General features: G+C 53.7%; 5 protein-coding genes across 5 annotated transcripts; 2 read left to right on the forward strand and 3 right to left on the reverse strand.

Annotated features, from left to right (window-relative positions):
• Positions 1-452: 452 nt before the first annotated feature.
• HD553DRAFT_340750 (uncharacterized protein) lies at positions 453-2,583 on the reverse strand (the record flags this gene model as incomplete). The annotated part of the gene is made up of 8 exons (XM_046182580.1): positions 453-579; positions 657-1,001; positions 1,085-1,227; positions 1,307-1,472; positions 1,534-1,787; positions 1,882-1,923; positions 2,096-2,237; positions 2,321-2,583. The coding sequence occupies 8 exons, from the start codon at positions 2,581-2,583 to the stop codon at positions 453-455; spliced, it is 1,482 nt and encodes a 493-aa protein (XP_046037625.1).
• Positions 2,584-3,383: 800 nt separating this feature from the next.
• On the reverse strand, positions 3,384-5,208 carry HD553DRAFT_308478 (uncharacterized protein). Its single transcript, XM_046179548.1, has 5 exons — positions 4,958-5,208; positions 4,787-4,877; positions 4,555-4,707; positions 4,030-4,410; positions 3,384-3,929 (listed from the first exon to the last, which is right to left on the reverse strand). Exons 1-5 carry the CDS (start codon positions 4,994-4,996, stop codon positions 3,589-3,591), a joined length of 1,005 nt encoding a protein of 334 aa, XP_046037626.1. The 5' UTR covers positions 4,997-5,208; the 3' UTR covers positions 3,384-3,588.
• A 91-nt stretch (positions 5,209-5,299) lies between these two features.
• On the forward strand, positions 5,300-7,046 carry HD553DRAFT_308480 (CAP Gly-rich domain-containing protein). The gene is made up of 5 exons (XM_046179549.1): positions 5,300-5,521; positions 5,667-5,828; positions 5,946-6,048; positions 6,196-6,520; positions 6,672-7,046. Exons 1-5 carry the CDS (start codon positions 5,438-5,440, stop codon positions 6,808-6,810), a joined length of 813 nt encoding a protein of 270 aa, XP_046037627.1. The 5' UTR covers positions 5,300-5,437; the 3' UTR covers positions 6,811-7,046.
• A 111-nt stretch (positions 7,047-7,157) lies between these two features.
• On the reverse strand, positions 7,158-9,870 carry HD553DRAFT_340753 (flavin-containing amine oxidoreductase-domain containing protein; the record flags this gene model as incomplete). Its single annotated transcript, XM_046182581.1, has 11 exons — positions 7,158-7,196; positions 7,269-7,383; positions 7,445-7,827; positions 7,889-8,232; positions 8,303-8,389; positions 8,455-8,675; positions 8,746-8,913; positions 8,973-9,035; positions 9,096-9,440; positions 9,512-9,688; positions 9,770-9,870. 11 exons carry the CDS (start codon positions 9,868-9,870, stop codon positions 7,158-7,160), a joined length of 2,043 nt encoding a protein of 680 aa, XP_046037628.1.
• A 1,263-nt stretch (positions 9,871-11,133) lies between these two features.
• On the forward strand, positions 11,134-11,889 carry HD553DRAFT_349018 (Endoribonuclease L-PSP/chorismate mutase-like protein; the record flags this gene model as incomplete). Its single annotated transcript, XM_046183427.1, has 4 exons — positions 11,134-11,464; positions 11,562-11,661; positions 11,732-11,754; positions 11,825-11,889. The coding sequence occupies 4 exons, from the start codon at positions 11,134-11,136 to the stop codon at positions 11,839-11,841; spliced, it is 471 nt and encodes a 156-aa protein (XP_046037629.1). The 3' UTR covers positions 11,842-11,889.
• Between the last annotated feature and the right edge of the window lie 173 nt (positions 11,890-12,062).

Genomic DNA, 12,062 nt, shown 5'->3' on the forward strand with positions numbered 1-12,062 from the left:
GCTTTGTTGCGGCGAAGGATAATCGCTGGTCGGCGGTGGATTCAACAAGCCTAAGAATCCTCGAGTCACCGTGAAAAGTCAGCGCTATGCAACACCAAGTCCTGAACACATCCTATCCTGACTTCCGAAAATGGGATGACACGACAAACAGTTGCCGCAGGAGAAGACGCCAAATCGCCTCGGGCGCGTCACTTGAAACGGGAAGCTCTGGCAGATTCGGCCAAGCATCTCGCAAGCGCATTCATTTCGACATGTCCGGTCTGTTTATCCGGCGACAGTCCTAACGAAAGTTGATGATCCGATCGACAAGAGAATAAACGCGAAAAAGATTTCCGCCCATACAACCATCTAAATCTGATTTTCGCCAACGCTGACCGGCCCTTGATCCTTCCCCAGTCAAGCGTCTCTTGCTTTGAGCAGCTGAAACCATACAAACTTATTTACACAATGAATCACTTGAAGCAAACCAAGACACCTTCGGTCGCAGTAACGTTCAAGATTGTGCCACTGAGGCTTTCATATGTGACCTGGTCCGACGGCTTCCCATCCGCTGTCTCGAAAGACTGTCCTCCCCATAGACTATTTGGCGACGATAAGAGAGAAAGAAACCGCTCAAAATCTCGCTATAGATACTCCGCTCACTCGCTTGGACTCACAGACCACTAGTCGAGAAAGTCTCTGGCGCGTAGAAGCGCTTCACGGTCGTCTTCTGTTCCTTGTGACCGATCAGCTGGATGGTCTGGTAGTCTCGCGTGCTGTTGGCGGTACTGTTATAGACCGCCGAGTTGAGGACCAGTATCCGCCTGAGATCACCCCCTTCCCACGCGCCGTACGCTGAGACGCCAGTGTTGAAAGTGGGCAGCTCTTCGATCTTAACCTCGGGGTAGAGTCCGATGAACTCGTTGACCATCAGGGCGCCGTAGTACCCGCCTTCAATCCCGGCAGGCATGCTCATGTTGGTTGTGTCCGACTCGTAAGCTACCGGCTGGATGAGGTTGTATCTGTTTATCGCGTGATCGAAACATACGAGTACATTAGCGAAACCTCGATTGTGGCGTCTCCCGGACATCCCTGGCCGACTCACGCAAACCCTCGACCGGAATGGAAGTCTAACTCCTTGACCCCGAGAGTGGCCGCTTGGAGCGCATAATCGGCAAGCCAGATAGCCGCCTCGGCCGTGTTGCTCACACCGGGAACACCATGCAAGGAGAAACTGTTGGTCTCGCCCTGCTCTCGTACGTATCGCACCATTCGAGTCAGTACAACCCGACGTTGAAGAACTCGGTCATGGCTGGCTTGTGCTCACAATGACGTATTCGTAACCCGCTCGATTGGTCTGCTCGGCATATTCTGCGTGCTTGGTCAGGTTGCCTCTGACACCGGCTCGTCCCATCAGGGAACCACTCGCAGGGGGTATTCCGTCTCGAGTGATACGAGAACCCTGACATGCGATAGAGTTGAACAAGGACCGACTTCGGATGTCCAAGAAGCGCGCTCGTTGCCAATCGACTCACAAAGTATTGATGAACTGACTAAGTCTTGATATACTTGGCGGCGGCGGAATCTTGCAGACCGTCCACCAGAGCTTGGCGGATCCCCCAGATCCACGCGTTGAACGGGTCAGCGATGACACCAGCTTGGAAGCGCGGGCCGTGGGGGACGTCAGAGTTCAACTTCTTGATCAAGCCTTCTGCGGCTCGGTTCCAGGTCTCAATGTAACGTTTAGCCGACCAGCCGGGGATGCCCGCGTTGGGGTTCAAGGGGTTTGGATAGTCGTAAATGTCCGGCTGCATGACAATCACGGTCAGTGATCAGATACGGGCGACGTCACGAGTCGGGACAGCTTGCCTCGTTTCCCATCTCGATCCTGTCGAGTCGAACATGTGCAAGCGCCTGAGCGCCCGAACCGTAAAAGTCATCGTACTGAGAGAAACGGCATCGATCACGATCAGTTTCAGCTCGAGTGGGTCGAGTTCGCCCCCGACCTCGGGCCATGTCGCACGGTATATCGGCAGACCTACCAATTGCGCCCCTTGTGCAACCGTCTCGGTGACGTTCAACGCTTTAAGATTGATTCCCCAAGTAAAGGAGGTACCGGTGGGAAATTTCCACTGAGCTTGTACCAATCTCGACCGATGCCGATGCGACTGGCCTCGGGCTGAGGTACGAGCGCGGTGGCGGCGGGGAACGTGAGATTCTGTACCTCGAATTCAGGTGCGAGAAAGCCTCGGTCTTGACTGTTCGCTGCGAGACGCGAAGGAGCGATGGGTACGAAGTCAGTACTTATTCTGCGCTTATACAGTAACAACGCTCGGTATACGACTCGCCTCCTACTCGAAGAGGTACGGCCTGCCCAGTATAATTAGCTAGATTACTCAACAGCTGGTTGACCAACTTGTTCGGTTCTCCGACGGCAGGACCTGACCAGTCAATCCAACGGTCCATCTCGATGGAGATCCCGACGAGACTCTTAGGCACGATCCTAGCGAGCTTGGGCTCATAAGGCGGGATGGTGATGTTGACAATGGCCGAGCATATGTGCGCGAAGGCAAGCAAGGTTGCGACGGCGACTTTGGGGTGCATACTCGTAGCTCTTGGTATGGAAAGGGACGGGTCGATGTTGGGAAGCGCTAGGTGCTCGCGAGTCGAAAGATAAGGGATGCCAAAGCCGATGATCCGAAGATGATCGAGTACAGCTTTTCAGAGGAGGTGTCCATAATCCACGTCCTTTATATGCTGCCCGCCCTCGTTCGAGGCCCAGGTCAACAGCCTTCGAGACAAGAGTCGAGCCTGATAGTTGGCTCTGGTCGAGGGGAATGGACCTCCCGGGATCTCGGACCGGATTGCAGGCGGTCAAGCATGGTTCACAACCCTTCGATGGTGTCACTCGTAGACAATGCAATGATCACTTGATCACTTGATCATGACGGCGAATCTCGATATGGTATTGTGAGACATGAGGCGGGCGCAAAACGCGACAGAACTTGCGCGCGCCCGTGCGCAACCTCCCATGGCATGTCATGCCATTCCATGTGGACTGATGGCCGATGGCCGATGACTCTGTGCTCGCATAAATCATTCTCGTGCAATGGAGATGCTGATGCGCTGGTGGTGGTGATTCCAAGTCGGTCACGAGGACGATTCCACGGGCCCCCCCGGGGAAAGGTCGGACCGGGTCATGTGCGTTCCGTCGGAGCTCCGACGTCGCCAATGTTCATCGTAGGCAAGGATGCTGTTCTTGTTCGAGAGCCTTTCCAGAGAATGTCTTTGTGGAGTGAATGAAATACCAGGTGACTGTCCGGGCAGAAGACCGGCCCGGAAGGTGAGATAGGCGCACCCCTGCTTGCTTGCTATCGAGGTGTCCATGAGCTGTACATGTGGGACATCCTCGATTTTCACTTTTGGAAACGACCTTCTTTCTGCGTTGCTCTGCCTACTTTCTCCTTACCGTTAACATGCGATGCAATGTAATTTCAATGGTCGATACAAAATATCCAGTCCTACTCCCATACCCGTCCATCCATTTCGATCTTCTGCCCGCCAAGTCCGGGTCTGTTCACCACCGTCTATAATAACGAAATGTCCACTCTACCAAAACCCACGATCGTTCAACCCTCCTGGTATCCGTACAGCCGGACCGGCATCCCCCGTGGGTGGTGGTGGTGTTGGTCTCACTGGCACCTGACCTTGTTCGGCGTTATCCAGCTCCCCGCTCGTCCGAGGTCCGAGTACGGGGGTGGCGCCGGCGAAGGAGAGTACCGGCTGGTCAGGCGATGGGTAGGTAAAGATCGTCGAGAAGAAGGTATGTAGGTGGGGGATGATGAAGATCAGAGGTGCGGGTGGAGGTGTTGAGTGTGATAGCGGGTCGGATGAGGCTCCTGTGATTGTTTCTGGGTTGGTGGATAGGTAAGAATGACCAGCGAGATCAGCTGAAAGGGATGATGGGATATGATGGGATGCGGTCGTCGGCGGACGCTCTAATCTTCTGATACTTCTTTGACCTTTTGAGAGGGGGACTCGGAAGCTCACCTTGTCCTAATAACGCTCGTCGTTCGTAATCGTAATCATCCTCCATACCCAGGTCCAGATCATCGCCAACGCCACCACCATCCCCATTCTCGTCATCATCACCATCGTCGTCCTTGCCCAGATCGATCTCCCCCGGCCCATCCCGCTCTGAAACATCCAAGCCCAACCCCAATCCCGCTCGGTCCTCTCGTCTTCCCGCAGCACTGAGCTTTCTTCTTGATCGTCTGGAGCTTCTGATGAGCTTTTTGGGAGGTTCGAGCAACTTGTCCGCTGAACCGACCGGGAGGGGGTCTGCGAGGTAGGCGATGTACAGGGTGAAGAGTTGGTAGAACATGAGGAAGGCGTCGAGGCAGAGGACTTGGGTGAAGGAAGGGCGGGTCTCTGTTTGTTATCGGGGGTTCGTTATGTGGTGTCCAGGGGAATAGAAACAGGTCGAAGTACAAGCGATAAGGTCAGCTGGTGCTCGTCTCGTTTCGTCTTGATCATATACCATGCGGCGAAGTAAATAAACGAGCAAACACTCACTCAGACCGACAAAGTCCAGGATGAGACCTTTTTCCATGGCCACGGCATCATCTAGCCAGTGTAGGAATACGGCGAGGAGGTTGGAGGCGATCACCCCGGCTGATAAGCTCAGGAGGGATGAGGATGGGTGTGCTATTCGAGGTGTTGACGAGCCTGGCGAGGGGCGAGTTCATAAGGGTAACATATCAGCATGTGATTTTCGGGCTCTGTGGGGGGACCTGTTTGTGCGTACGGGTCTGAGTGACTAGCCGGACGATAAAGACGGTAAGGTTCGGAGCGAGGAGGTATTGATACAGGCATATGGGCCCTACGACCGAGAGGAGCTACAAAGTGAGGTCGAACGGTACTTTCAGCCTGACGATCCAAGGTGTGTATGAGGACGTGGGGTATGACAGGAACTCACGGATGTGATGGCATGCCTACGATGGGCTGTGAGCGGCATCGAGGTCTACCAGTCAAAAGGGGGAGAGGTAGCCAGGATATGATGGTCCACCTGGCCTGGGGGATTCGTCGCTGTTCCGTCAAATTGATGTCGATGCGACTATGCAGGCCGGATGAGGTCCAGAAGTCCGCCTTGCACAGGATTTCTTCGAGAGGTGCCTGACAGTCTATTTCGGAGGTAGGTCTTGAGTTGCTAGCTTGGTTGTAGTGGTGTCGCAGCAGAGATAGAGAGTGGCAGGTCAAGTACCGGAGAGGTTTGTAATTCGATTCTCCATATTCGCGGCGAGGTAGGTCACCGAGGTCGATCAAGCTCTGCTAGACACCCCTCCTACTGCTACTACTTATATACTATACCATCCACTTCTCGATCTATCTCTGATACGACCTATACTGTAGATTTCTACCAGTACAGACTCTAGTCAACAGACGACACAAGCTAGACATGTCCCTCAAAGTCTTTATCCAGAGCCCAGACACCTTTGGGGAACGACGTTACGACCCCGAGATCACGATCCAAGCTCTCAAGGTGAGCCGGGGGTCGTCCTGGATCACCAGCTCGATTCCCTCCCAACCACTCTCCTGGCTAGCTATATAATCCGACGAGATGAGGCTGACTCGCAAACTAGCCTGTTTTGGGATTCTCATCAACCTGTGCTTTGATGTACTATTAGAGCAAGCTCGAAGCGGTCACGGGCATCTCGTACCGTTCACAAAGGCTCGTCCTGTACGAAGATGTCGACTCGGCGGAAGCCTTGGGGAAGCCCGTCGTTGTGATGGATGATGAGGATAGGACGTTGAATGGGTATGGGGTACAGGAATGGCAGTGCATCAAGGTGAGCTCCCGGTTGTCTTGAGCGAAACATGGTCCGGCAGCTTGAATTGTGCTTGTTCGACTTGTGGCTGATGTCATCAAGAAAGCTGATTCTGATTGTGACCTATGATTATTTTAGGTAGAGAACACCGACCCGAACGCACGTGCAGGAGGAGAGTTTACCGATGTTTCTCAAGTGGAGAAATACGAGATCTCACAGGAAGAGTATGAGAAACGTGCAGGTCAGTCCTCATCCCCTTTACACTCCTCAACCCCTGGCTTCGACATTTCCCATCTTTCCAGAGATGAGAAATACGAGTCCGGGTTTTAGTATAGTAGGAGCTGATCAGGATACGCTTATGTGTGACCGACATAACTGCAACACGTAGATACCGTACTCAAAGACCTAGAAGCGAGGAAACTCGGTCGGTTCGCTCCTCCCACCTCATCATCCTCAACCCAAACCACCTCGCATACCCGCAAACCGGACCAAAGGGAGGGTGCACGGTGTATCGTCCTCTCATCAACTCCCTCGGATCTCAATGTCAATGTGGATATCAATGCCGATAGTACCGGTACCGATAGTGCACCAAAGCAGGATGGCACGGAGAAGAGGGGGACGATACGGTTCGTAGGGGAGACGAACTTTGGGGATGCGAAGGGCGATTGGATCGGGATCGAGTTGGATGAACCGGTTGGGAAGAACGATGGGAGGTGAGTCCGAGTCTTGCTCCGTACGGTCATCCGAGATTGAAACTAAGACGGTATATCGCGTATGATCTCGTATTTGCTGGACGATGCTGTTCACCTGATGCGGTGGCCCCTCTCGTGACTCGGTCCTCATGCGATTGCTTCATCGCCGCAGCGTCAACGGACAGCGATACTTTACGACCTCTGGACCGATGCGCGGGGTGTTTGTGAGACCGGAGAGGGTGGTGGTGGGGGATTATCCGGAGGTGGACGAGTTTGCCGATATGATGGACGATTCTGAAGATGAGATCTAGGGTTGCGGCGGGGGCAGGATGAGAACAGATTGAGGATGCAAGACGTATCAACGTTGGGACGGTGATTGAACCGAGAGGCAGGAGGAGATGTGTCGCGCTGGGCGATGAGATCTGTACACGGCGGGGTACTTGGCCCGTGGTCGTCATGGGCGTTTCCGCTGTCTCAAACCATGACACCTAAATCTGTCTATGCTCAAAGGCATGCTGCATCCCGTTACAATTATGAATAGTGGCGAATATGCCCAAAATTTTCAATACTCTACTATATCCCAATCTCTAGTGTTTGATTCACATTCTTTCCGATGAAGACTGGCCCATGTCATATCTCCCAAGTGGACTCCGTCCTTTTAGACCGAGATCCACCTCGCCATCCATTTGTTAACGATCTTTAAGGGCGAACCAAACCCGGTCAGCCTTTTGGTTTTCCACAACCTGTTTGCCGTCCCGCTCGAACTCACCTCCTTCGCTTCGTCAACGAGACCGTCTTCGAGCAACAGCTGAACGACTCCTCGAGTGGCTGATTCAAGAGCAGAGAAGATCCAGGCGTGGTTTACCGAGGTGTGTTCGCCGACGCTGATACCGGGCGCGAAAAGGTCAGCCATGGTCTCGGTGGACAGCCCGCGCCGCTACTCACAAGATGTGGTTCGAGTGAGTCTTGTGGTATTCGGGCATGTATCGCTCGTGTTGGCCGGTGTAAGGTGAGGCCCACGATCCAGCTTGATGAGGGTCAAGACCCCAACAGACCCGGTCGTATTCACCAGTGTACTGCTCGCGCGCGATGTCTCCGTGAATCTCGTTCATGGCCTCGACAACCATACCGACGTGGTCGGCTTCAGACATGGCAGAGAGGGAGGGTCCGACGGGAGTAGTATAACTGGCGAGCATGGCTCCGGGACCGGTACCGTTGATGTTGTAAGCGGGGTAACAGACAGAACCGATCCCTGGCAAGTCGGTCGACCCGCAACCACCGAAGATAGGGTCCTCGATCTGCTCCCAGAATCGAGTCTTGTACAGAAGCTAACGACACGGGTAAGGTCAGCTCGGACGCCTCGTAAGTAGCCGAGACCATGTCACTCACAGCGACTTTGCAGGCGTAAGAGTAACCAAGTCCAGTGATTGCCTCGGTCATGACGGGGTTGAATTTCGGCAGTCGCCAAAGTCGCGCGACAGAGAAGGGAACGGCGACAATGGTCTTGTCGTAGGTCAATGTCTCGCTGGAAGACTTGGCATTATCGTACCAGTGTACAGAAGTCTTTTTCGTGGACTCATCGTAACTGAGTTTGTTGACTCGTCGGCCGTAGGTGATCTTTTTGTCGACGATGGGGTGGAAAGCCTCGGCCAGACGGTTTAAACCCTTGTCGATGGTCTTCCAGGTGGTGGCAGAGAAGTAGACGCCGTCGTAGATCTCGTCCCAAAGGGTTCCTGCACGATAGGAATCATGATAAGACATCGTAATCAAAATAGCGGCTCTCGCTCAACGACTTAAACTTACCGGTACCGCCGACAGCCGAGGTCTCGTTCCATCCCAGTCCTTGCGATCTCAAAAACATCGACTCGGAGAAGTCCATCAGACCACCCTCTGATTGTATCATCGTTACTGGTCAGCCAAAAATACTCTAAGACGAGTTCCCAGGAAAGTCTTACCGATGCCAGCCTTGTGAGCCTTGAAGATATTGGCAGCGGAAAGAGCGTATCTGTCCTGGTACCCGATAAACTCTTCGAGATGTTCCTCGGCGGCCTCGACAGCAGCATTAGGTTCAGCAGCCTCGGTGCCAGCAGAGGCGTTGGCGGCGAGGGCAGCATATTGGCTTCGTCGAGGTGCAGTGCCGTCGGGGTTTCGAAGACCTCCGACGTATTGATAGGTGCTGTGAGGCGGGATAAAGTCAGTCTACGCACAATCATACTGAACCAACAGTCTTGGTTAGGAACACTCACTTGGGGTTGTTTTGGATCCAGGGAATAAAGTTGACCTGCAGGGACGGGTCGCCTCCCTTGTTCATCTTGTTAAGCTCATCCGCAAGCTGGAAGACGAGTTTGTGGTCTTGAATCTCGAGCGTCTCGTTGGTACCCGTGTAGGTCAAGCTGGTAGGGAATCGCATGGGCCTGAAAAACGTGGAAGGTCAGATACGGTGGACGGATCGACTAGGACTGGTCGCACATACCCCATCTCCTGGTACTGGTAATCCTCAGGCTTGGTACCGTTGAGGTATGCGGTATGCAGACGTCTAAACAACCATGACAAGTTAGCTCACTGCACCTCGGTAGATTTGCCATTCTAGCCTCACCCTCCGATACGTTGAGAGCTTTCCGAGATCTCCCAGTTATGGATACCGACCGAGTCGAGCAACAAGGCGGACATGAGACCCGACATCCCACCTCCGATGATCCCGATCTTCTGGTCCTTTTTTCCTGCGACGAACGAAGCTTCAGGTTCCTTGGCCTTGAGGTAGGCTACTCCGTCGAACCAAGCGCCGTAAGGGTCATTGATAGAGGACAGGGTGTTACGTTTGCCGAAGGGGGCATGTTGCATATCGAGCGGGGCGGATTGACCGACCAGGCCTGCATCGGTGAATGCGTGGAGACAGCCGCCACTGGGGGCGTCTTCCGGAGTGAGCCAGACGAAACGGGTGCTACGATGTCAAAAAGTCGTCTTAGGTCAGTCCATGTTGAATGGTGAAACAGGTCAACGAGGCGCGCTTACGGCATTCCATCTCGCTTGTAGTTGTCCGAGCTGAATCGGCCCACTTCGTGGTGCGACTTGGAATGGTGATCCAACCCGCAGTCACCGTAGACGAGAATGACATCGCCACTCAGAGCTTCAGGTCGGTCGTATGAGACGTGGATGTTATGGGCGCCGTTGCGGTGGACCTGTCCGTTACTATCATTAGGACGAAAAGACGATGATCAGTCCCCGGCTTCGGATGTAAACCCTCTTAGAAGCGAGCCTGAACCGACTCACTTGAGGAACTCGATCGAGGGTTTGGGAGCTGGTGAGGCTTGAACAGCCGAGCTGCCTGCCAGGAGAAGCGGTAGGAGGGAGATGAGGATTGAGTCTTTCATTTCGATGGGTATTTTGTGTGCGCGGGAGTGAGTTGTCTGAGGTAGAAGACAGGACGAGATCTTGCTCGAGATCGACGACCTGACCGTCTTATATACGTTCCGAGTCGACGCACGACGGGTCATCCCGACGAACATTCCCCTCACCGGATCTCCAGGGAGAACTTTCAAGCACCACAGCTTATCGCTCGACCTTCAGTGGATCCGTCCACCCATCAAGTCATTTCGGGGTTGGCGGTCCGGTCGCAAGTAGGTCCTTTTCCAATCCCAACTCGAACCCTTCGATGCGTATCTACCCGTCGGCAAAACCCCATTCCTCTCTTTCGCTTCTAAGAGCAGAACTCGGCGCTTCAGTGCGATATCGCTCGACAAGAGGTTCGTACCCCGTATATCCCGACCGTATCACTGCCAAAAGCTCGAGATCCGTTCATGCGCCCATGTGCAAAGCTGGTACGTTTAGGGTTCAGATCCACCGTTTGAACCCGTTTAGCTTGGCAAAGAAGAAAACGCCACACGCGCTGGCTTGTTAGCGCGATCTCATTCTTATCAATCGATGATAAGCTCAAGCTCGGACTTTTGTCATCACTTGCGGTCCGTTCCGTGTGGTCTTACCCCGCCTTGAAACGCTCGTCCAACTCTGATTTGCTGTCCGACGGCGTTCACAAACGGGCAGACGGGAATTGGCCGAGCTTGGGGTCATCGCCGAAAGAGATAGGAGGTCGGGTCCCGGGAGCGGGAGAATAGTCGCAGCGTCGCACTCATAGGTGGTCTCAGATTTGGGGTTCGAGGCTCGAGGCTTCGAGATTTCGAGGTGGATATCGCTCCGCATGGAAGACCTCGTTCTCGGACTCAAGTCAAATCGAGTCGAGTCACGAAGAGATGGCTTGTATCGTTTGTCCGATGATAAGGTGAAATCAGATGGATCTGGATGCCAAGGGGGTCTTGTCGTTTTTGCCCTTCGAGGTTTCGAGATTTCGAGGTCGGTCGGCGGGCAGCATAGCGGATGAACGTTCTTGTTCTCCTACTCTTCCGAATGTTCGGGCTCCGTAGATGGACATGCCATGGCCAAGAAGATCGATCCGGGGGGGTCCGTTTGATAAGATCCCAGAGGACGAACGAGTATAAAGCCCAAGTCAGGACGGTCGTCATGGTTGCTTTCTGGTTCAATGTTGAGATCTCGTCGACTCAACTCACTTCCACCTTCCATTCGCACCACTCATCTACACAAACACCCGCGCCTCGACCAACTCCGCCCCAACCTTAACGATGCTCTTCAACCTCGGACTCCTCACCTCCCTCTTGGCCATCACCAGCATCACCGCCTCCCCCTTAACCTCTCACGCTCCTTCAAGTTCAGCTCTCGAACGTAGGAATAACGATATCACCCACCTAGGCGCCGTAGGCAAGACCCTCTCCGGAGGAACTAAATTCGGGGACCTCGTCTTCGTCAGCGGGCAAGTTCCTTTGGTGAACGGGACTATCGTGCCGGGTGGGATCAAGAATGAGACGGCTCTTTGTATCCAGAGGGTCGGGGAGATTTTGCAGGAGGCGGGAACGGATTGGAGTAGGGTGTTGAAGGTTACCGTCTTGCTGCAAGGTATGTCGACAATTTCGTTGCCTCTTTTCTATCCGAACCCATGGTTGAATCCGCTCTGATGACGCTCATTCGGATTCTTTCCCGCTGGCGATGGTAGATATCAACGATCTGGCCGAGATGAACGAGGTCTACTCGGCCATGATCCCGGATCCCAAGCCTGCTCGTGCCGCTTTCGAAGTGGGCAACTTGCCCGTCACGTGAGTACAGTCTCGCTCTCTCTTGCACTTCGACAATAGCTGACTAATTCTTGTTTTATGACCGTCGTAGTGGAATCTCGGTCGAGATCGAAGGTGAGTCGACACGATGAAACCACGGATCAAGGTTTCGGGTTGCTGATATTACCTCTTCACTCTGTCCCAGCTGTTGCCGCTTTGTAACGTCGACGTTTTTCAGGATTTGTCGCTGACGGAAGTTTTCAAAGGGATTTATAGTCTACATAAAAGGTTCATAGTCGGGTCAGAGAAATGATTTGTAGTCGGGCAAAGCAAGAAACGGATATCATAATCGCGAATATGCTTCCGAAAGGAACGAGATGCTTCCGAAAGGGATCGTCACGTGATTCCGATGACGTGGCACTGACTCGAGGACAATGACCGAA

This window comes from Filobasidium floriforme, assembly GCF_021052385.1.
Source record: "Filobasidium floriforme strain CBS 6241 chromosome Unknown HD553scaffold_7, whole genome shotgun sequence".
NCBI lineage: Eukaryota > Fungi > Basidiomycota > Tremellomycetes > Filobasidiales > Filobasidiaceae > Filobasidium > Filobasidium floriforme.

What these genes read in the sequence shown, in the direction of transcription:
- HD553DRAFT_308478 (XM_046179548.1), bottom strand. Translation starts at nt 4,996, where the DNA reads ATGCCGCTCACAGCCCATCGTAGGCATGCCATCACATCC. An exon ending in CCTGGACTTTGTCGGTCTGA is followed by an intron (nt 4,411 to 4,554) that starts GTGAGTGTTTGC and finishes GATAACAAACAG; the next exon opens with AGACCCGCCCTTCCTTCACC. An exon ending in ACGAGCGTTATTAGGACAAG is followed by an intron (nt 3,930 to 4,029) that starts GTGAGCTTCCGA and finishes CATCCCTTTCAG; the next exon opens with CTGATCTCGCTGGTCATTCT.
- HD553DRAFT_308480 (XM_046179549.1), top strand. Translation starts at nt 5,438, where the DNA reads ATGTCCCTCAAAGTCTTTATCCAGAGCCCAGACACCTTTGGGGAACGA. An exon ending in AGGAATGGCAGTGCATCAAG is followed by an intron (nt 5,829 to 5,945) that starts GTGAGCTCCCGG and finishes TGATTATTTTAG; the next exon opens with GTAGAGAACACCGACCCGAA. An exon ending in AGAGTATGAGAAACGTGCAG is followed by an intron (nt 6,049 to 6,195) that starts GTCAGTCCTCAT and finishes TGCAACACGTAG; the next exon opens with ATACCGTACTCAAAGACCTA.